A 22,246-nucleotide genomic window follows, 5' to 3' on the forward strand; every position below is an offset into this window, starting at 1 on the left:
GGACGGGCTGCTGGTTGTGATCCTGACTTCCTGGCATTCCTGGAGAGGTTTGTCTTTCGGATAGCAGAGCCTGGCGTATTACAGACGTGTTTCCTATCTAGCGGCACAGCTGGGACAGCCCAGGCAGAGTGTAGATGCCAGTTCTGGAGCGTGTGGGGTAAGCAAGCTCTGGGGTTGCTGTGCGGTGGTGGGTAGATTGCGGGGTGTGCCGCATAGTAGTGCATGGTTGGGGTTTGTCATGTGGCGGGCATGAGGGGTTCGGTGTCTGGGTCAAGGTGACTCTGTGGCAGTTCACTGCTTAAGCTGGGCAGGAATCTGCTCCCACTCCTGAGCCTTCAGTCTACAGCTCTCAGGTCAGTGAGGACAGGAGAGGAAGGATTGCGGCTTGTGTTGGGTGGGGAGGGAGAGTTTGTTTCCAGATCTGCTCAAGAGCCTTCTAGTACCTTGCACAGCAGTCCCAGGCTTCCTGCTACAGGAAAGGACCATGACTCTGATAACTCAGTTCCCTGCTTCATCTGGGTGGTGGGAGGATGCAGTCCTTTGCTTCTGTGAGGCGCACATGCTGTCCCTGTCATGAAGGAAGGGGACTTATAAGTACCTAGGTAGAGGCTACAGGACAGGCCTAACAAAGAAAATAACAGAACGCCACTAGCGGTCACCTTCAGCCCCCAACTAAAACCCCTCCAACGCATTATTAAGGATCTACAACCTATCCTAAAGGATGACCCAACACTCTCACAAGTCTTGGGAGACAGGCCAGTCCTTGCCTACAGACAGCCCCGCAACCTGAAGCAAATACTCACCAACAACCACATACCACACAACAGAACCACTAACCCAGGAACTTATCCTTGCAACAAAGCCCGTTGCCAATTGTGCCCACATATCTATTCAGGGGACACCATCACAGGGCCTAATAACAGCAGCCACACTATCAGAGGCTCGTTCACCTGCACATCCACCAATGTGATATATGCCATCATGTGCCAGCAATGCCCCTCTGCCATGTACATTGGTCAAACTGGACAGTCTCTACGTAAAAGAATAAATGGACACAAATCAGATGTCAAGAATTATAACATTCATAAACCAGTCGGAGAACACTTCAATCTCTCTGGTCACGCAATCACAGACATGAAGGTCGCTATCTTAAAACAAAAAAACTTCAAATCCAGACTCCAGCGAGAAACTGCTGAATTGGAATTCATTTGCAAATTGGATACTATTAATTTAGGCTTAAATAGAGACTGGGAGTGGCTAAGTCATTATGCAAGGTAGCCTGTTTCCTCTTGTTTTTTCCTCCCCTCCCCCCCCCCCCCAGATGTTCTGGTTTAACTTGGATTTAAACTTGGAGAGTGGTCAGTTTAGATGAGCTATTACCAGCAGGAGAGTGAGTTTGTGTGTGTATGGGGGTGGGGGGGATGTGAGAAAACCTGGATCTATGCAGGAAATAGCCCGACTTGACTATGTAAAGAGTTGTCACTTTGGATGGGCTAGCACCAGCAGGAGAGTGAATTTGTGTGGGGGGGTGGAGGGTGAGAAAACCTGGATTTGTGCTGGAAATGGCCCACCTGTTGATCACTTTAGATAAGCTATTACCAGCAGGACAGTGGGGTGGGAGGAGGTATTGTTTCATATTCTCTGTGTGTATATAAAGTCTGCTGCAGTTTCCATGGTAAACATCTGATGAAGTGGGCTGTAGCTCACGAAAGCTCATGCTCAAATAAATTGGTTAGTCTCTAAGGTGCCACAAGTCCTCCTTTTCTTTTTGCGAATACAGACTAACACGGCTGTTCCTCTGAAACTAGGTAGAGGCTGTATTTCTCTTATACACTTGGACGTTGCTTGGTGTTCATGTGGAATAATAGCTATGGGACTGTTGTGTTGACACCTTCTCCGCTTGTTAGATCCTGCTAACCTTCCTCTGTGAGTCACATTCCTAATTAAAGCCTTTACCCACTTGCAAATACTTTCTCTCCCATTTACAGAGGTGCTCTTGTGTGCATGGAACGCTGGAGACAGGCCAATTGCAGACTGTGTAAGAAAATGCAATGTGGATTTGTTAACATGTGCAGATGTGAGAGAGAGCGTGGTTGGTGTAACTGTGTGGCGAGAAGGTCTAAATTAGAGCAGGCGGTGGTAGCTTCGGTTCACACCCTGCAGTTGCTTTCTGTGCTAACTCCTGTCTTCTGACCTTTGGCATGGCTGCTTTAATTTGGGGGCCCACTCCAGAGATAGTGGGGGTGGGGGGGTGAAGGTGGAGGATGGAACCGCTTCCATGTGAGGAGAGAGTAAGAAGACTGGGACAACTAAGCAGGGATGTGAGAGAGATCTATAAAATTATGACTGGGGTGGGGAAAGTAAATAAGGAAGTGTTATTTATCCCTTCACATCACCCATGGACCAGGTGTCACCCAATGATATTAATAGGCAGCAGGTTTAAAACAAAAGGAAGTACTGTGGAAGTCAACCTGTGGAACTCCTTGCCAGGGGATGTTGTGAAGGCCAAAAGTATAACTGGGTTCAAAAATGAAAGGTCCATCAATGGCTATTAGCCAAGACGGTCAGGGGCACAACCCACTGCTCTGGGTGGCCCTAAACCTCTGATTGCTAGAAGCTGGGACTGGATGATGGGATGGATCACTTGATTGCCTTATTTTTTTCATTCCCTCTGAGGCATCTGGCATTGGCTGCTGTTGGAAGACAGGATTGTGGGCTACATGGCCATACTGGGTCAGAGCAATGGTCTATTCTTATGTTCTTAGGGATATGGGTTACATGTTGGGAAATGAGACTGTGTTTCACTAGCTGGACTCTAAGAGCGGGTTAGCAGAAGATGTGATCTAAAGAGGTATGCACTCCCTCTGTTTTAACTAGAGTTGGTCCAGAGCTTATGCACTTCTTAGATACAGGTAGGTGATAGCTAGGTGAGGAAGGGTTCTTGCAGGGTGCCTGTTGGCAGCCTTTCCTATGCAGTTACACATACAGGAAAGCCTGACAGTCCCAGACCTTGAGGAAGTCAGGCACTGCCACATACTTGGTTAGCTTCCTCCTGGGTTGGAGGGAAGCCAGCATGTAGCCCTAGGGCTGTTTCTCTACAAGAGAATAAAAAGCAGTGGCCTTCCCAGTCTGGCCTGGGATTGCAGGGCTCTTGGCTCTTTGGAGGTGGAAGTGAGTGGGTACTTATGGGTCTGAGTCTTGCTCTGGCACTGTCCTGGAGGGTGCAGTGTTCCTGGGGAAGGATTGGCTCCCTTGTGCTCAGCCCCTCCCCACTTCACTAAAGGAGCAAAGCCTGGGCGGCGGGGCGGGGGGGGAGTTGGAAGTGTAGTGATCAGAGAAAACATGGCGAGGTGAGGCTCCCTTGGGAGGCCAGTTCACTCTGTCAGAAACAAGAGCTTACTCAACCTGTTCAGCTTCATTCTTTCTCTTCATGGTCACTTGGGTGCAAGAGGACATTGCACAGGGAGAAGCAAAGTGGAGCTGATCTCTTTGCATGTAGTTCCTGGGCTAATATTTCTTGCATCTGCAAACAGCCTCCACTGTCCTGGGTCCTTCCCCTAGACTGAGTGTGGACTCCATCTTCAAGTGGTGACCCTTCCCTGCTCTAACCCCTGGGTTGTAGAGGCTCGCAAAATGAGTGTACTGGAGTGGCTGCTTTCAGGTGGCACCTACAGGAACAAAAGCCCCTTCCGGAGTGGCTGCACTAAAGAGAGAGCTTGTCGAACTTCTCAGAAGAAATGTCTCAACATTAATCTGTCTGGATGCATGACTGAGAACTTAAAAGTTAGTCTGAGAAAAGACCTGTCCAGTCCCTCTAAGTATTGAGTCCAAAATGGATACTCCTGAATGCAGAACTAAAAGGGAAGATGCTTGTTCCTCTGCAGACCTGCCTTACGATGCCTAAGCATTCATTTGGCTGGCAATTTAGAAAAGCCAATTCTAAACAAACAGAATCTTAGCAACTTCCATTCTTCTCTCAGCCCGATTGGTGCTCCAACTACCTTAGAAGCTGCTCACTGCTGATTTTCTTCTTCAGGCCTAGAACTCCAGATACCCATCTAAACAGATCCCATTTGTGAGGAAAAGTGCTACAGTGGAGTTAAAAGGGGAGAGAATAAATGAGGGCATCACCAAAGCCTACTGACGGTGGAATAGTTGAGGATATTGTCTCTTCCAGATGTTCACCCAGTCCTAGTGAGCCCTTCTTCCACAAAACATTATGCTACAGAAAATGTGGAAGTGGCCAATACAGATGTGATTCTAGAGAGGTCTCAAATCTGCATCCTGCTTCTTAGCTAAAATCCCTGCAGCTGATAAAGATTCCATGGAATGTGTCAGGAGCATGGAGCTCCAGGAATGGGGAGAGCTAGGAATAGAAAGCTATTTCTATGGCTAAGAGTCTGAGGAAGATATTCTGGGTAGGGCTTGATAATGGTGACAGAGTAGGAAGTGAATTGGCATAGATAAGCATGTTAACTGGGTGCTTGCAGAGAGACTCTGTCATTACTTTGCTTGCTCCTGGATGGTCTTTCTAAGTGCCAATTACTGTGGTATCCAGACAAGACTTGTAACCAGCTTACAGCAAGTCATGAAGTAAGAAATGCATCTCACTCCTTGACATGGGGCTGAGGAACTGTTTCAGACAGGATCTGAATAAAGTACTGGAAGTGATTTCAATCAGCCTACTAATATTCCCCATTGCTTTTGTTCTTATTGCTACTCTTTTTTCCATTTCTTTGGAATCCAGATTCTACCTTCTTGCATGTTTGTAGAACAAGGCCATTTAAAGGAACATGGGCAGTTTAAAATTCATATGTTACCTTTCTTAACAACCTAAATAAAGGACGTCTTGGGTTACTAAAAATCTAATGTTAACGGTTTTACATGTCATTCTGATTGAACAATGATCTGCTGATTAGTTTCATTTTCCAGTTCTTACATGGATTAGCACAGTACTGTAAACCAGAGGGTGATGCTTTTTCAACATTCCAGGTGGTATTTCTAGTCATCTCAGAATCTTGTGAAAATACTTTTTTTTTATGAAGAAACAAAGCATTGGGGCCAAATCCCTTGGCCTTTTTGTCTTTAACACTTCACCCATCACAATGGGAATGGTGTGCCTTTTTTAAAAACACAAAATCTTGTTTAAATAGACTGATAATGGGACTAAGGAACCAGCAAAGATGAGTTGCTTAGTAGAAGTGGCTCTTTAACTAAAGGTCGAACAAAACCTGGAACCTAAGTATCCTAAAGAGGCGGTTTACAAGATGAGATTATTTATGCGGAGTTGATCTTTGGTGCAGGTTTTTTCTCTATATAAACAAGTTTACACTGGGTACAGTAAATTCCAATAGTGCAACTTATTTTTGCTTAGTGTCTTCAGTTTGAAAATAGCACGGGGTTAATATATTGCTCTGTCTTGATTTGTGCTCTCGAGTTCATTCATAGGCAAATCCTAAGGCCCGGGTTGGCTTTCTTTTGTATTTTTTAAAAAAAAAACCCGAACACATTTGAGCTAGAACTCAATGAGACTCTCGACCTCCTTCTGGGAGTCCTGGCCTCCTGCTCCTAGGGAATCCCTGATTCCCACTGTTCTGGGAAGTAACAGCACATCTGTAGCCATAACAATGGAGTGTGATGTCATCTAGGAGATAGGATGGTCATTCAGGGGCAGCATCGCGGGAGTGTGAACTTCCTGCTGGCGGTAGGGGAAAATGCATCCCTGGAGAAAGCCACGGTCCAGACTAGGAAATGAACCTGCAAGGCTCTGGGTGAACAAGGCTGGGGCAGTGCTGCTCTTGATAGCAGTATATGTTTGCTGTTCTGTGCTTCAGAGCCCCGAGGAGCCTGTTCCTGAGATGGGGAGGGACACTTGGCACTCTTTTTGTGGTGTGCCTGACCCCAATAGGCTGAGCTGGGACAAGAAGTGACTTAGATATGGGCCAAGCTCTATAGAAATACTACAAGCAGCTGCTCATGGCAGCTTACTGATGAGCCTAATCTTTTTGCTCTCCTCTCTCTTCTGGGCTCTGAGGGGAGCCTCGTAGGCCAGATCCTATACCCTGTGCTTCCAAGGTTCTTGCAGTAGCCCTGCTTCCTTGTGGTTGGGGAGGTCTGCAGCTCAGAAGGCCATTGCTATGCTTGGACACTTGGGCCTGTGTCAGCAGGGGAGGCACAGTGCTGTAACTCGGAACTCCAATCCATCCTTTTGTTCTCTTCACCACCACCTCTTTCCAGGCTGGGTCTGTCTGCAAGTGCTGGATGCAGGCAGAAAACTCCGAGCGTGTTGGTGGAATGACTCAGCCACTGGATGTTCCCATGGAGGCTCATTAAGGCCACGTGCAGGCCAGGGAGCCAAGAGCTTCCAAACATTGAACTCTCTCTAAACAGGGTGTGTAATGAGTGCAGCAGAGGCAGCATGCTCTTAAGCTGGGCGCAGGGATGAAGCTGATCATGCTTTAGTGACTAATGCAGGGACTCCCCACAGCCTTTCTGTGAGGTGGGACCAACAAAGTACAGTGAGGCACAGAGTAGATACAGGGGCAATTGATGGCCACCTGGAGGATCAATGAGTTATTGCTTCATGCAAATGCACAGGGGGCTTAGAAAAACCCAGGAGCGTTGCACTTGACTGTACTAACTTGCTAACTTGCCTCCGGCTCTGAGGAATCCAGCTGCTTTCAGGAAAAAGCAGGCAATTCCTGGGATAAACTATGTCGGAGGCTGTGGACCTGTCTTTCCTGTCAGAGGCGGAGAGGGATATGATCCTGCAAGTCCTGCAGCGAGATGAAGAGCTCCGCAAGGCTGAGGAGAGAAGGGTCAGGTGAGAGCCTTGGTGGGGGAGAGATTTTTTTCCTTCAAAGTCTTCCACTGCAATCTGCTTCCTTGATGGCCGGTAGGGTTTTGCCTGTAAATGGCAGGGTGGGGATGGACATGGGTCTTGTAGTTAGCTGCCTTGCTGGAATTGTGCTCTGTTCCTCCCTGATGTGGAGGTAAATGGTGGTGGCTGCCCAGGCATCACTGCCCTGTCCTGACTTGCTCTAAGAGGCAGCATCAACTCAGGGCTTGGTGTGGGTTTTCACTGCTCATTGGTTTTGCATCTGAACAGGCGACTGAAGAATGAGCTGCTGGAGATCCGGCGCAAAGGGGCCAAGCGCGGCAGCCAGCGCTACAGCGAGAGGACGTGTGCCCGGTGCCAGCAGAGCTTGGGCCGGGTGAGCCCCAAGGCCAACACCTGCCGTGGCTGCAACCACCTGGTGTGTCGGGACTGCCGCTCCTACAGCATCAACAGCACCTGGCGCTGCAAAGTCTGCACCAAGGAAGCGTGAGTGTTTCCCTGAGGAGAGTTCAGGCTGAGTGTCTCTCTCTGCACAGACCATGGCTGCCTTCCTCATCCTCCCTGTCACCAGGCTTGCAATCTGGATGCCATCCTGCTCTGCTCTTCTCTTCTCTGCTCCCACACACAGTAAGGCTCTTGCAAAGACCTCACAGCTTCCTCTGGCATCTCTAAAACCCATCCGTCCTTCTCCATTGCTGCTGGTGGTTGTCCTGGTTATCTCCTGCTGCAGCTGTTCCACTCTCCACTTACCTTGGAGTCCAGCCTTTCTTCTTTCCTCCCAGTCTGTTCCAAGCACTTCTGCTAAGAGTCTTCACCTCCAACGCCCCTCGTCCCATTCTCTCTGTGCACCAAGCTGGCAGTATGCAAGCTTTCGGTGGTGAAAAAACAGACCCCTCTCTCCTCTCCTGCCTTACATGTGTCCCTTGTCCCTCTCCCACTTGTAGCTTCGCAGCGTCTCTCCTACTGCTGCTCACACCGGGAGAGCTTCCTGCTGCCTGTGCACCAGGCATCCTATGTCTGTTCCTTGCTGACAGTGTATGCAGGCCTTCTTGAGACTGCATGCCCAGGGCTATCCTGTCAGCTCTTTAGGGCTGGGATCTTGTCTTTCTATGCATCTGCGTCCTAAAATTGCCATGCTCATCTACATTGCTCCAACAGTGTTTCCTCCTGCAGGGTGGTAGAGTAAAGGAAGCAGAGAGCACTGACCTTACACAGGGTGAGAATGGCCTCTCACTGCCTCTTTCCCCTGCAGAGAGTTGAAGAAGACAACCGGTGACTGGTTCTATGACCAAAGAGTCAATCGCTTTGCAAACAAGCTGGGAATCGACATAGTGAGAATGTCCCTTCGGCGCAAACCTCAAGGTAGGACCAGCCAAGCTCTGGGTGGGAGGGGCCCTATCGCAGAAAACCACCTCTGGGACGCAGCCTAGTTGGCAGCCTCCATGCGGAGAGGCCATGGACACAGGGCCCAATTCACCCCTAGGGGGGCCTCCAGGTCAGATGGAGGCACTTGTTTTCTTGCTCATGGAGATGCCAGAGTTAGCACTTGGATGGGGAAATAAGATGCCTGAGGTCTCTGCAGGCTGCCCCTGCTGGGCTGCTCTCCTGCCATCTTGGTTGCCTTAGCATTATTTTTTATTTTCTTCCAGCCAACAAAAGGGAAACAGTGGGGCAAACCCTTCTCCAGCACGCACAGCCGAACGATCCAAAAGACTCACCCGTGGCAAAGCAGAAGAGTCTCCAGGAGCGACAGAAGGAGCCTAGGTGAGCCTTAAGTCCATTCTGCAGGTGTCCTCTGTTGGAGCCTCCGCAGAGAGAGGGAACTAGATCCCACCTTCCCTGCATTCTCCTCAGATCTCTCAGGGAAGCAATGACCTGAAATCCATGTGCATTGGGCAGAGCAATGGGCTTTGAGAAGATATGGTCTCTTATGGGAGGAGGGCTGGTAGTTGCGGAGAGCATAGACCAGTGTTTCTCAAATGCGGCCATGACAGCCTCCAAACCATGGGTGGAGATTGGGGTGGGGGCAAAGCAGTGACCCCTCCCTGCAGTGCCCAGCTGTTGCTCCTGAATAGGTGGCACCAGGGGCAATTAGATGCGCTGCCTTGGTGTATGCGCTGGTGCCACCAGCAGGGATCAGCGCCCTGCACCGCGTAACTTCCTTGGGGGCTCTGGGCAGCACATCTGGAGACGCATGAGGTCAGTGCGCATGGTGCTGGAGGTGGCTGCGGCGTTTGGTCCCTGGGGCACTCCCTTAGGCAGCTCCTCCGCTCCTGCCAGGCTGGGGCATGGGGAGCCTGGAACTCTGCAGGCAGCTGGTGAGTTCCCGACCCACCTTCCCCGGGGTGGGCTCTCACTGAAGGGCTGTGGAAGGCAGGGACAGAGAAACAGGTTTGTCGGAGTGGCCACCAGCAAGAATTGGTGGCTGCACTCTGAGGACCTCAAAAAAATTGTTGAGAACCCCTGGCACAGACTGAGTCTTGCTGTCGGATGCTACAGCAGATGACTGTGGCTCCCTAGGCCTTGGCAAATAAATTCGGGAAGATCCCTTCCTCACTTAAAACTTGATGACTTGAGTTGCCCTCCTTGCCCTGGGGCAGAGGACCAGGACTGTCTGTAGCTTCCAATTTTTCTCACACAGACTTGGTCAGATACTATGCCTGATGGGCATATTAGAAAATCACTTCAAGATGTGATGTAAGAATGGCCAAGAGCCATGAACTGCAGAAGGGCTAAACCGGTGCTGTCGCTGCTGCCCCGTTCCTTCAGCCAGAAGGCCCCCAGCATGATCTCCTCCCCTTGTTGGTGGGATGCTTTGGTGCTTGTCACTGGCACTTGATCAGCTGGCTGTGCTTGTGTCCCATGGGCTTTGTGTGATATTCTGCCTCTTGTATCATTTCATACGGTCAACAATGTCCTCCTGCGGTGGGAATGATACCATCCCTTGGCCACGGGGTGCTGAGCTGGAATCTCTTGTCCCAAAAGAGGAACCATGGGAGATGGGTGTTAACCCAGCCCATTATGCTTTCTGGCACCAAAACGACTGATATCTGGCACCAGAGTGGCTCATCTGGGTGATGGCATGAAAATGTAAATTACAGTGGCTGTCTGGTAATGCCACTCTGGCTTATGGAGACCAAGTACAGCTAAAATAGATCAGGCCATTTTAAAGCTCCCTCAGCTTGTTGATGCTCCTTTCCAGGCCCCTTCCTGATGCTGTTAGATAAGGAGGATTTGCCGTTGTGTAACCCAACCCTCCAGTGGAGTTTTCCAGAGAGCTTCAATAGGTTTCCCAGCCAATCCAGCTCTCCCATGATCAATGTGGAGGTGTTCTGATGCAGGTCTAATCTGATCAAACTCTTCTTTTATTGACCTACAAATCCACCATGTGGCTCTGCTTATCTTAAACCCATCTCCTGCCCTTGTAAATAAAACAGCTGCGTTCAGGGGCTGGTATCTTCCTCTAGGCCCTGTGCGGCAAAAATCAAAGTGCTGCCCGTTGCCCCAAAGGCCCATATTGCCATACAGCAGAGTGGCTGACACCCTGGTTCTCCCGGTCTGTCAGGAGGGGTCGGGCCTCCTGCACTGCAGTCTGGAACTGCCCTTCCTACCATAGGGACAGATCTATTTCTTTTCCCAGAATGCCTCCTGAAGCCTTGGACCCCCGAGATGGGAAGAGTGATACCGAGTCCATGGAGAACATGAGTCTGGATGGGTACAGACCCAACGCCACTGGCACAGGTGTCAGCTCCAGGTTAGGGACTGATTCCTGTGCCCCAAAACAGTCAACAGGAGCGGTCAGATACTTGGCTCTTCCCGCTTCCTGTGTTGCTGTCTTCTCCCTGCCTCTCCCTCTCCCCCTGCCTTAAGTAAACGGTTCAAAAGGCAGGTGGGAGGGTCCTTTAAAGATTTGGAGTAGGAGGAAGAGGGCACGCTTTAGGGATGCTTCCGAAGGTGAGCTGGGACCCCGTCTCCACTTCCCAGGAATGCTTAACTGAGACACCGATGGGGAGATGGCGCCCTAACCTGCTCCAGATGCTGCTCCCCTCTCCTTCCAACAGCTACAGCTGTCTCCCAAGCCCTGGCCCCTTTTGAGCCCATGGCTGCTCCGATCCATGTGCTGAACAGGCTGGTGCCCAGCTGCCTGTACAGTCCTGATACACACAGGAGGCCTGGAGCCATGAGAAGAACTGGGAGCAGTGCTGATGCAGCCTAAACAGTAGGTAACTCCAAGCTGGCTGTGATGCAGAGGACAGGCAGAGTAGCAACTGCATAAGAATGCAGTATTTGGAGGAAAAGGTTTTTTTACTGTCTTTAAATCTTACACTGGGTAGGCAGGATTCCCCCCTGTTTTCCCCTGCTCATTCCTTTAGCACATGGTGCTGGTAGACTGTGACGCTCTAATCTCACTCAGAAGGCTGTTTCGGTGCTTGTTGAGAGAGTCAAGATATTGGCTGTCAGATAAGCTAACTCAGGGAGACTGCCTAGCAACCACCTGCCCGGCCCCCCCCAATCAAAGAGCTCTCATACTGGAGGGATACAGAGCAAGTCTGACTTTTTCCTCTACTGTCTGCAGGAGAAATTCCCTGGATAAAACTGTCACTTTTCAAGAGGGGAAGCGAAGGCATGGTCCCGTGGGCTCCAATGTATCAACCCTCCCCATCCCCACCCACTCCGGAGACACTACTCCCTCCAGCTCAGAAAGTGTATGTGTCCGCTACCACCGCTGCAGTGATCGGGTTCTCCTGCCGTGTGGGCTCTGGGGTTGGGGGTTACACAGTCTAGTTCCCCCTCTCTGAACGGTCTGCTTTCCCTTCAAAGGAGGCTCGTGTGGGGAGCCACGGTGCAGTGTCCGCAGATGAGAATGAAACCATATTCAAGAAGAATCCCCGGAGGACCCTGAGGCCTGCAGGTGAGTCGCCCTCTGGGGACCCTGGCAGCTGTGCTCTGGGAAACAAAGCGCAGGGCTGAGTCTGGATACCTTGGTTCTGTTCCTGCCTCTGCTGCTGACCTGTTGGGCAACCTTGGGCAAGTCACTTCACCCCACCTCAGTTCCTCCACCCTCAAAAGGGGAATAGCGATGCTTACCCACTTCCGTAACACACCTTGACCAGTGGATGAGTGAGAGCTAGATACACCCGTAACAGCTTGCTAGCACTGCAGTAACGGCTGGGATTGGAGGCATCTCACCTTCCTGTCTCTGACACAGACTACACAAAGTCAGTGATTGATCTGCGCCCGGAGGAGCTAGGAAGTGAAAGCGGCTCCATGGGAGACAGAAGCAAGTCGGTTCCAGGTCTCAACACTGAAGTGGTGAGAGCCTATCGAGCTGCATTGAATCAACTTGTTTGCTTAACATAGGGACGCTTCTCCTTCACCCCGCCTTTCTCTGAGGCCCATGGGATCGAAGGGGAGTTGCTCCCCACCCAGCCTCCTTCCATTTCAGTTCAGCTGCAGGCTACCATGCTGTTAGCTAAACTCCCAAGGAAGCGCAGACCCCATTGCACGTTTTGCGGGTCTCCAGCGATAGCCTCTCATCTTGTCTGAATGAGCTCTCCGTGGCTCTGGGGGAGGAACTTAGTCAGGTCACTGCTCTCCTCTGTGCTGGCCTGCCTGCTCAGGGCATCTTCCCCCAGTCCAAGGCGAGTACACCTGAAGGGAGCGGGCGTTGGGCAAGGAGCCTTCGGGTATGTCTTCACAGAAAATCACCCCCCGCAGCAGCAAATCTCAGAGCCTTGGTTAACTGACTTGGGCTTGCACTGTGGGGCTACAGATGGCCATGTAGATGTTGGGGGTTGGTCCAGAGCCTGGGTGCTCAGACCCTCCTCACTTGCTGGGTTTCACCAGACCGAGCCCAAATGTCTACATGGCTATCTTTAGCCCTGCAATGGGAGCCTGAGTCAATTGACCCAGGCTCTGGGACTCACTGCTGTGTAGATGTACCCGTAGTGGCTGGGGCTGCTTCCCTGGCAGGGTTGCTGCCAGAGCGTCTAGCTGCCTTGGTTTTCTGGCCTGTATGGATGGCCATATCCCTCGTTGCAGGATGAGGAGGAGGAAGACATTGACAACCTGGTGGAGATCCATCGCCGGAGGACAGCCAGAAGTAGCATGTACAGCGGGACCTCTTCGGTGAGTCATAGAATATCAGGGTTGGAAGAGACCTCAGGAGGTCATCTCGTCCAACCCCCTGCTCAAAGCAGGACCAACACCAACTAATTCATCCCAGCCAGGGCTTTGTCAAGCCGGGCCTTAAAAACCTCTAAGGATGGAGATTCCACCACCTCCCTAGGTAACCCATCCCAGTGCTTCACTACCCTCCTAGTGAAATAGTGTTTCCTAATATCCAACCTAGACCTCCCCCTCTGCAACTTGAGACTATTGCTCCTTGTTCTGTCATCTGCCACCACTGAGAACAGCCGAGCTCCACCCTCTTTGGAACCCCCCTTCAGGTAGTTGAAGGCTGCTATCAGATCCCCCCTCTGGCTCTGCTGCTACTCACACCACCACCACCCCCGCCCTTGGGCCTGCAGGAAGAAATGCTTGAGTGAGGATTGGGGTTAGGAAGCAGGAAGGCAGCACAGGGTTAGCAGAGCTAGGTACTGTGCCGAGCTCTGTCTTGGACTTGCAGCTTGAGCTTCTCTCTGATAGATCTCGTAAGGGGGTGTGAGGCTTTTGGGTCCTTGGGTGAAAGGTGCTGAGTACTTACCATGGCAAACTGGTTCGGGAAAGGGGACTCCAGTCCAGTGGTCAGGAGGGAAGATATGGGGGGAGGAAGTGGAGATATGCTAGTTCTCTGTGCACAATTGGGGCGTAAATCTTACCAGGACCGTGTGTTTCAGAGCACACTGGGGAGCATGGTCAGCATTTACAGCGAGGCTGGTGACTTCGGCAGCGTCTTTGTCACGGGAGAGATCGCCTTCTCTCTGAGCTACGAGCACAAGACTCAGACCCTGTTCATCCACGTGAAGGAGTGTCGCCAGCTGGCCTATGCCGACGAGGCCAAGAAGCGCTCCAACCCGTGAGTGCTGAGCAAGTTGTCTCTGGCATGGGATATTGGCATGGGGCTGGGCGAATGGGGTGCTGCCTGCCACGGGTGCTGACCTTACTGAGGGGGGGCTGGACTTGTCCTGTGCTAGGTGCTGGCATACTGATTAGGAAAGCTCCTGTGCTAGGAGTCTGAGATGGGCAGCTACCATCCAGGAACGGAGGTGTGGTGGGGGACGGGGCAGAGAGCAGGAGTCTGTGCTAGGTCTGGGGAGACGCTTGTGAAATGAGTGACACTGCCTGCTTGCCTCCTCCAGATATGTGAAGACCTACCTCCTGCCTGATAAATCTCGGCAAGGCAAACGCAAGACAACCATCAAACGCAACAGTGTCAACCCGCTGTACAATGAGCTGCTCAAGGTGACCCGTGAGGCAGGGGTTATTGGCCATCTCCAACCCACCCCAGAGAGAGCTCCATCAAAGCTCAGTTGGGGAGGCAGATGCTTGACCCAAATCATAAGACCTAGGGCAGGGAGGCTTCACCACCAGATGCCCCTTTCCTTCATCCTTATGCTTCACTGGTGGAGTGAAAACAGCCCCTTCCTCCTTGCACCTTGGCTGGGGCTGCCGGGAGGGAGAGGGACGCTGATCTCCCCTGTAGACCAGAGTCAGAGCTCTGAAAATCCTGCAGGCGGGTGCAGTGCCTCCCGGAGGCTCCAAGCACTGGGACAGGGGCCAGGATAACTGACAGCGTCTCTGTGCAGGGCTGTCTTGCTGATGTCACTGCATTTTTTTTTTTTGCAGCCCTGTTGCCATGGTGACTGGGCCAGGCATAGCTAAAGCCCTGAACTGTGTCTCGGGATGCCATGACCTCCCTGCAGACACATCGCTCTCCTGCTCTGCTTGCTTCGCCTAGCATCCTGCTGCCATCGCTGGAGGGTGGGCGTTGCCCTGTTCAGAGCGCAGTGTTGCTTTCTGTGGCCCCTCCTGGCCACAGCGATGTCAACAGAAGGCAGTACAGTCACTCGAGCAGGGAGCCAGCTAAATCCAAGCCGTATGGATCCAGCAGGGGGAATGCTGCCGGATGCATGCTTCACTTACTGGCTTCCGCTGCAGAGTTCATGCTGCGGCCATATGAGTAAATGCCGGGGGCAGCCCCCCTCCCCTGTTGTAAAAGCAGGGAGCACAAAGGACGGAGGGTGGCAATTAAAGCTTTGGAATCCAGAATGCTCCAGTGGTTTCTGAACCCTCCTGTTTCAGTAACCTTCATTCCCAAATCTGTGAACAATTCCACTGTGCCTGCCTGAGGCCAGGCCTGTGCTCAGAGACAGACTGAGCAGAGCTCTTTGCTCTCCAGCTTCCAGAGCTCTACCCTGAAGGTGCTTCCCACTTCCCCAGGAGGCCAGGGCTGCCCAGTGCAGAGAGTCCCTAGAATGGGTGTGTGCAGGCCCAGCTCCTCCGTGGGTCTTAGATTGGTCACACAGCAATTGTACATACCTGAAGCTGCCTGGGCAAAGCAGGTAGTGAGATGTCCAGCCCACTTGCATGTGTGCACGTACCTTAGTCCTACATATTGGAGACTTACTGAAAACTTGAGCCTCGGTATAAAAATCCTCTAAGCTCCTATGGCTGCTTCCCAGAATCTGCCCTCCCTTTTCTATGGGCAGCTTTTGGAGTCCCTGCTGTGGACCCAGAGTACATGCCTCCTCTGTGTGGCTAGACTCCTGGAGTGCAGCTGGGCAGCCATTGCCTGGTACCTTCCTCACAGTGGGTGAAACCCTGAAGAGAAAAGGAGTATGTGACAATAGTCAAACACACCAGTTGGGCTCTCAGGAGAAGGTGGGAAGACTTCAGTCTTCCTAGGAGTGCCGAAGGGCATCACCTTCTCACAGTGAAAGCTTCAGATATGATCCTAGCTGCTCTGGGAAGCCACCACTGACTTATCTGGCTCTGTGGTCCTGTCTCTTCACAGTACGAGATCAGCAAGTCCCTCCTGCTCACAAGAACCTTGCAGTTCTCAGTCTGGCACCACGATCGCTTTGGCCGAAACACCTTCTTGGGGGAGGTGGAGATCCCGATGGATTCCTGGAATTTTGAGAGCCAGCTGGAAGAGCGTGTCCCCCTGCATGGCAAGGTATGGTCCCTGTAGCTCTTGCATCTGACTTACCCTAGGAATCTACCACAGCTCCTCCCAGTAAGGAAAGTGGCTCTGGAGCAGATGTGAAGTTCCCCCGACCAGTGCCTTTTATTGTGGGAGATGCTCTCTTTCCTCTAACATAATGACACAGATCCTTCACTGGGGGTGGTGTCCAGCTTGCATAGATGTACATGTGCTAGTTCCACTCGAGAGAGCGCTCGAGAAAAAGCAGTGTAGCTGGAGTGACACAGACAGCCGTATGAGCTAGCCGTCCGACTACGTACTCAGGGGATCTTAGCACCCTGGGCCATCAGTCTGTATACAGACGTGAACGTTAGCAGGCAGTCTGCTTCCTATGAGGGTGATGGACACCCTGGTTCTTTTATAAAGTGAGACACGTGCCACATAAACCTTCAGAGATCTGGACTTATTGAACAAGTCAGTCAGTATGTCCATAGTCATATAAAATCCTTCTGACTGAGTCTGGCTTTTTGGGTCTGCGTAGTACACCTGTCTTATGTGACAACAGGGGAGTCCACGAACGTTCATAAGGTGGTGTGGATTCCTGCCACTGCAGGGTGCCAACACTCTGGCGTCCTCTCTCCTGCTGGGAAGCTCTGAGACTGATGTTTTCTCCCATGGACCTCTGAGACCCGATCCAAATCCTGTTGCAGGCCAGTGAGTGCCATTAGTAAGGCACTGTGCAACAGCTGTCGTCATGGCAAACTCATGATTGCACAAGCAGCAGAGGTGGCTGAGCTTCCAGCTGTCTGGGATTCTGCACAAGTCCGATTCTCCTTGATCTCTGGGATCTTTGGGAGAGCCCCACCCTGAGAATGTTTGTCTGAGTGGCAACACCTTCAGTAAGGCCTTGTCTACACACCAGCTTGCACTGGTTATCATTATAAGGAACCTATCTATAGTTAAACAAAAGAAGTGTCTCTGTGGGGTTTGCACCGGCTAGATGTCTGTCTTTATGATCAATCTGGTAAAAATCATATTGAGTCCACACACATCTGCGCTGGTTTAACTAAACTGGTTTTTAAAAGAACAGACTCTTTGAACTGTGGCATGTTCATGTATAGACAAGACTGCAGTGGTAATAATTTAAGATTTACTAGGTAAGTGTGGCCTTAAAAATCTGATACCCAATTTCAGGCTGATGCTGACTCTGCAGGCTCCCAGCAGTACAGAGGAGAGTTGGTGGTTTCCATGAAGTACATCCCATCTTCCAAACACCCAGGGGCGGGTAATGGGAAAAAGGGTGAGTGTCTGAGCTGCTGCAGAACCTCAGCTCATAAGGTAATATGTGAAAACCGACCCAGATGCTAACCCACACTGGCGCCCAGTATGTAATCCCAGTCTCCAAACATCCAGAGCTCATCCGGGAACAGGAACTGCTTGTCATGTTTTCGGGAGGAAGCTAATCCATTAATGGACCAAGCAGCTGTAATATTTTAACCTTCGGCTCTGAAATGTGGCTCTGATCCATGGTTATTTCAACAGTGCTACTAGCTGCTCTTTTCTTCTATGCAGATTCAGCTTGAATGGGAATGGGCTTCTATTGCAGTAAAGCTTTGAGGCAAGCTAGAGCAGTGTTCCTGGAACTCTTCCAAGCAGAGAGCTGCATTGGCAATCTGCATCCAGTTTGCTTCTGGAGCAGATCAGCTGCCCTTGTCTTATGTTGTGGGACAGTTCTCTCAAGATCTAGAACCCAGCATGGATCGGGCCAGGCAATTCAGAACACAGCGTGATAGGGCAAATAGAACACAGCATGCTGGGACCTGTAGCTCTAAAGATGAGGATGTCTGTGGGCCAGCCTCTCTGAGATTCAGTGAGCCAACAGTTCTTTTTATTTGTATTACCTTGGTGCCTAGAAGCCCCAGTTGTGGACCAGGCCTGCATTGTGCAAGGTGCTGTACAAATGCACAACACAAACCCTCCCTGCCCCGAGGAGTTGACAATGTAAGTATAAGACAAAGGACAATAGATGGATACAGATAGCTGGAGTACAAGGAGTCCACATAATAGCCAGTGGTCCTTGCACACTAGTAGCCTAAATGGTGTCAGGTTTTCTGTAGGCATCACAGCAAAGGAAATTTTTAAGATAGGTTTTGAAGGAGGACAATGAAGTAGCTTTACAGATGTTTAGAGAGCACCTCCCAAGCAGGAGGGGCAGCATGGGAGAATGCACTTAAGGGCTTGTCTGCAGATTTAACAAGTGGGCGATGGAAGCTGGCAGCATGGGCCAGCTGCAGGTGAGGACTGATGGCTCGATAGCGAATGAAAGCTTGATGGTGAAGCCTTGCAAGCGAAGACAAGTGGCTTATGTTTGATGCCAGTGGAGGGATGCAAAGAGGGGTCGCATCCCATGATTGGAGAAAAGCTGTGGCTGAAAACGTGTATGATTCAGACTTTCTCTTCCAGGCAAACGGGAGGAAGGAGGCGAACTCCAGGTCTGGATCAAAGAGGCCAAGAACCTCATAGCTGCCAAATCTGGAGGGACCTCTGACAGCTTTGTCAAGGGGTGAGTGTGTCGGAACATGCCAGTTTCAGGGGAGATGGATGGCACCTACAGAACAGCCCTCCCCACTACAATGGACCTGGATAATGCTTTGCAGTGGAGTGACCCAGGGGCCTGGGAATGAATGGGCCTCTCTGTCCCCAACCCTCTCCCAGCTGCCTGTTGTTGAGATGGGCGTTGGGGGTGGTGTGTTTATGCTGATGAGCTTGTGCTCCTGTTGTGGTGAAAGATCTTAAATGCTGATGGGAGGGGTCTGGAGCAGCTCAGCCCTACGTATTTCAGAAGTGCTGAGCATCCACAACTCAGCTGAAATCTGGTTTGTCGCCAAGAGAAGCACAGCATGGTCCACAAGCTTCCTCCCAGTGCCTGGACACAGAGGGGTCCTCTAGAAGAGGCAGCGGCGAGTTCCAGCTCGTGGGCTTGGATGGAAGTCACAAGCCAATATAACCACACAGACTTCTCAAGGGGGAGGGAGGAGCTATTAATGGGGATTCTCCATATGTAGTAAAGAGGAGAGGATGGAAGTTGATGAAATGCAGGCAGGAACTGAAGAGAGACAGTCCCATTCAATTACATCACGTGCAGGCAGACAACTAAAAACTGACAAATTCTATAAGTGCTAGAAGTCTCAGTGCTAAGATGGGTGAACTGGCGCGCGCCTGGTATTTAAATGAAGCTATTGATATAATATCACAATCTTGGTGGAATGATGACAATCACTGGGACTCTAATACCAGCGTACAAAATATATAGAAATGACAGAATGTTGTGCTGGTTGGGGAGTGGCACAATGTGCAAAAGAAAGTGTAGAGTCAAATACAGCAGAATCCTGTTGATCTGATCTAATTGGGACTGAGGCCAGATCGGATGATCGAAAATTTGGATAATGCAGAGAGAATAGGAAAGTGCAAGGCTGCTGCACCATCTAGCAGCCACAGAAGAGATCGCCTGCTTTTGGATCTGTGTGTTGGTGGTTCATTTAAGACAGAGGCAGATAATGGAGCGTTGAATAAATGGGGTTCTGCTGCATAGTAAAATTCTTAAGTGAGTCAAACTATGTATCATAGAATGTCTAGCGATAGAAATTCCATGCTTGAATAAGAATATAATAGTAGGAATATACTACCGACCCCTTGACCAGAATGTGAAATGCTTAGGGAGATTAGAGACTAAAAATAAATAGCTTAATAATAATGGGGGATTTCAGCTATCCCCCTATTGATTGGGAACATGTCACCTGAGGAGGGGATGCAGTGATAGTGTCTAGCCACCATTAATGACTGCTTCTTGGAGCAGCTAGTTCTGGAAGTCACAAGGGGAGAGGCAATTCTTGATTTAGTCCTCAGTGGAGCACAGGATCTGGTCCAAGAGGTGAATATAGTGGAACAATATAAATTTAACATCCGTGTATGTGGTGGGGGGAAATACCATAAAGCCCATCACATTAGCATTTAATTTAAGAAAGGGGAACTACACAGAAATGAGGAAGCTCGTTAAACAGCAATTAAAAGCAACAGTCAAAAGAGTGAAATACCTGCATGGAAACTTTTAAAAACACCAAAATAGAGGCTCTAATTAAATGTATACCGCAAACTAAAAAGAATAGTAAAAGTACCAAAAAAAGAAGCTGACAGAGGCAAAGGCATCCTTTAAAAATTGGAAGTCCAATCCTACTGAGGAAAATAAGTGTAAAAGTATAATTAGTCAGGCCACTAAAAAATTTGAAGAGTCTCAAAAAATAAGTTCATGAGAAGCAGGAAGCCTGCCACACAATCAGTGGGGCCACTGGACACTCAAGGAAGACAAGGTCATTGCGGGGAAGCAAAATGAATTCTTTCCATTGATCTTCACTTAAGAGGACATGAGGGATATTCCCACACCTGACCATTCTTTTTAGGTGACAAATCTGAGGAACTGTCCCACATCAAGGGGTTAATAGAAGAGGTTTTGGAACAAATGATATGTTAAACAGCAATAAGTCACTATGACCAGATGGTATTCACCCCAGAGTTCTGAAGGAACTCAAATATGAAATTGCAGATCTACTAAAAGTGTGGTATGTAACCAATCACTTAAATCAGTTCTGCACTAGGTGACTGGAGTATAGCTTATGTGACACCAGTTTTTAAAAAAGGCTCCAGAGTTGATTAGGGGTGCTGGAACAATTTTTATAGTGGGGGGGGGAGGGGGCTGATGGAAACCAGATAGAGGGTGCAGCAGTACCCCTAGCTCCAGCACCACTGGAAGTCATCCTAGCAATTACAGACCGGTAAGCCGCACTTCAGTATTGGGCAAATCGGTTGAAAACATAGTAAAGAACAGACTTACTAGATACATAAATGAACACAATTTGTTGGGAAAGAGTCAACACGGTAAAATCTATTAGCAATAGATTTGTACCACTCTATTAGCATTCTTTGAGGGGGGTCAACAAGCATCTGTACAAGGGTGATCGAGTGGACCCAGTGTACTTGGACTTTCAGAAAGCCTTTGACAAGATCCCTCACCAAAGGCTCTTAAGCAAAGTAAGCTATTATGGGGTAAGAGGGAAGGTCCTCTCATGGACTAGTAACTGGTTAAAATACAGGAAACAAAGAGTAGGAATAAATGGTCAGTTTTCAGAATGGAAAGAGGTAAATAGCTGGGTCCTCCAGGGATCTGTCCTTGGGCCAGTGCTGGAAAAAGGGGTAAACAGTGAGATGGCAAAGTTTGCAAACCATACAAAATTATTCAAGTTAGTTTAGTCCAAAGCAGACTGTGAAGAGTTACAAATAGATCTCGCAAAACTGGGTGAATAGGTAAGAGAATGGTAGGTGAAATTCACTGTTGATAAAGACAAAGTAATGTATGTCAGAAAACATCCCAACTATATATACAAAATGATGGTACCAGCTAATTTCAAGACCACTCAAGAAAGTGAGGTTGGAGTCATTCTGGATAGTTCTCTGAAAACATCGGCTCAATGTGCAGTGGCAGTCAAAAAAAAAAAAAAAAAGCTAACAATATTAGGAACAATAGGAAAGCGATAGGTAAGACCAAATATAATGCTCCTACCTGAAATACTGCATGCAGTTCTGGTCAGCCCATCTCTAAAAAGATACATTAGAAATGGAAAAGGTAGAGAGATGGGCAACAAAAATGATTGGGGTATGGAACAGCTTCCATGTGAGGGAAGAGTAAAAAGACGGACTGTTCAGTTTGGAAAAGAGGTGACTAAGGGGCGGGATATGATTGAGGTCTATGAAATCATGAATGATGTGGAGAAAGTGAATAAGGAAGTGTTGTTTACGCTTTTTCATAACACGAGAACCCAGGGTCACCCAATGAAATTAATAGATAGCAGGTTTAAAACATGAGGAAGCACTTCTTCACCCAACGAAGTTAACCTGTGGAACTTGTTGCCAGGAGATGTGAAGGCCAAAAGTATAACTGGATTCAAACAGAGAATTGGATAAATTCATAGAAGAGAGGTCCATCAATGGCTCTTAGCCAAGATGGTTAGGTCTCTGACTGCTAGATGCTGGGACTGGACCCCAGTGGCTGGATCACTTGATGATTGCCCTGTTCTGTTCATTCCCTTGGGGGACCTGACATTGGCTGCTGTTGGAAGACAGGATACGGTACTACATGGACCATTGGTCTGATCCATTATGGCTGTTCTTATGTTCACACTCCAGAACTGACTCCCGTGTGTTGGAGCTGCACTGAAATCACACAGCCTCTTCCCTAGGGTCACTGAACGACTGGATGCAAATTACTTAGA

General features: G+C 49.7%; 1 protein-coding gene across 4 annotated transcripts in view; it reads left to right on the top strand.

The window, feature by feature from the left end:
* The window catches only part of SYTL4 (synaptotagmin like 4), a 43,330-nt gene that overhangs the window by 19,040 nt on the left and 2,044 nt on the right, over window positions 1-22,246 (top strand). Inside the window, exons 1-15 of one of the 4 annotated variants that reach the window (XM_048864259.2) lie at window positions 22-157; window positions 6,667-6,823; window positions 7,109-7,324; window positions 8,091-8,200; window positions 8,488-8,602; window positions 10,479-10,592; window positions 11,415-11,544; window positions 11,660-11,750; window positions 12,048-12,151; window positions 12,881-12,967; window positions 13,678-13,856; window positions 14,140-14,242; window positions 15,795-15,956; window positions 17,118-17,223; window positions 18,387-18,486. In XM_048864259.2, coding sequence (XP_048720216.2) covers window positions 6,714-6,823; window positions 7,109-7,324; window positions 8,091-8,200; window positions 8,488-8,602; window positions 10,479-10,592; window positions 11,415-11,544; window positions 11,660-11,750; window positions 12,048-12,151; window positions 12,881-12,967; window positions 13,678-13,856; window positions 14,140-14,242; window positions 15,795-15,956; window positions 17,118-17,223; window positions 18,387-18,486 — 1,727 coding nt within the window. In that variant the 5' untranslated portion in view covers window positions 22-157; window positions 6,667-6,713. Of the gene's footprint in view, window positions 1-21; window positions 158-6,666; window positions 6,824-7,108; window positions 7,325-7,353; window positions 7,466-8,090; window positions 8,201-8,487; window positions 8,603-10,478; window positions 10,593-11,414; window positions 11,545-11,659; window positions 11,751-12,047; window positions 12,152-12,880; window positions 12,968-13,677; window positions 13,857-14,139; window positions 14,243-15,794; window positions 15,957-17,117; window positions 17,224-18,386; window positions 18,487-22,246 lie in introns of those variants that run through there. The other 3 variants (XM_048864258.2, XM_048864260.2, XM_048864261.2) reach the window with 3 other exon arrangements.

This window comes from Caretta caretta, chromosome 9 (assembly GCF_965140235.1).
Source record: "Caretta caretta isolate rCarCar2 chromosome 9, rCarCar1.hap1, whole genome shotgun sequence".
In the NCBI taxonomy this organism is placed as follows: Eukaryota; Metazoa; Chordata; order Testudines; family Cheloniidae; genus Caretta; species Caretta caretta.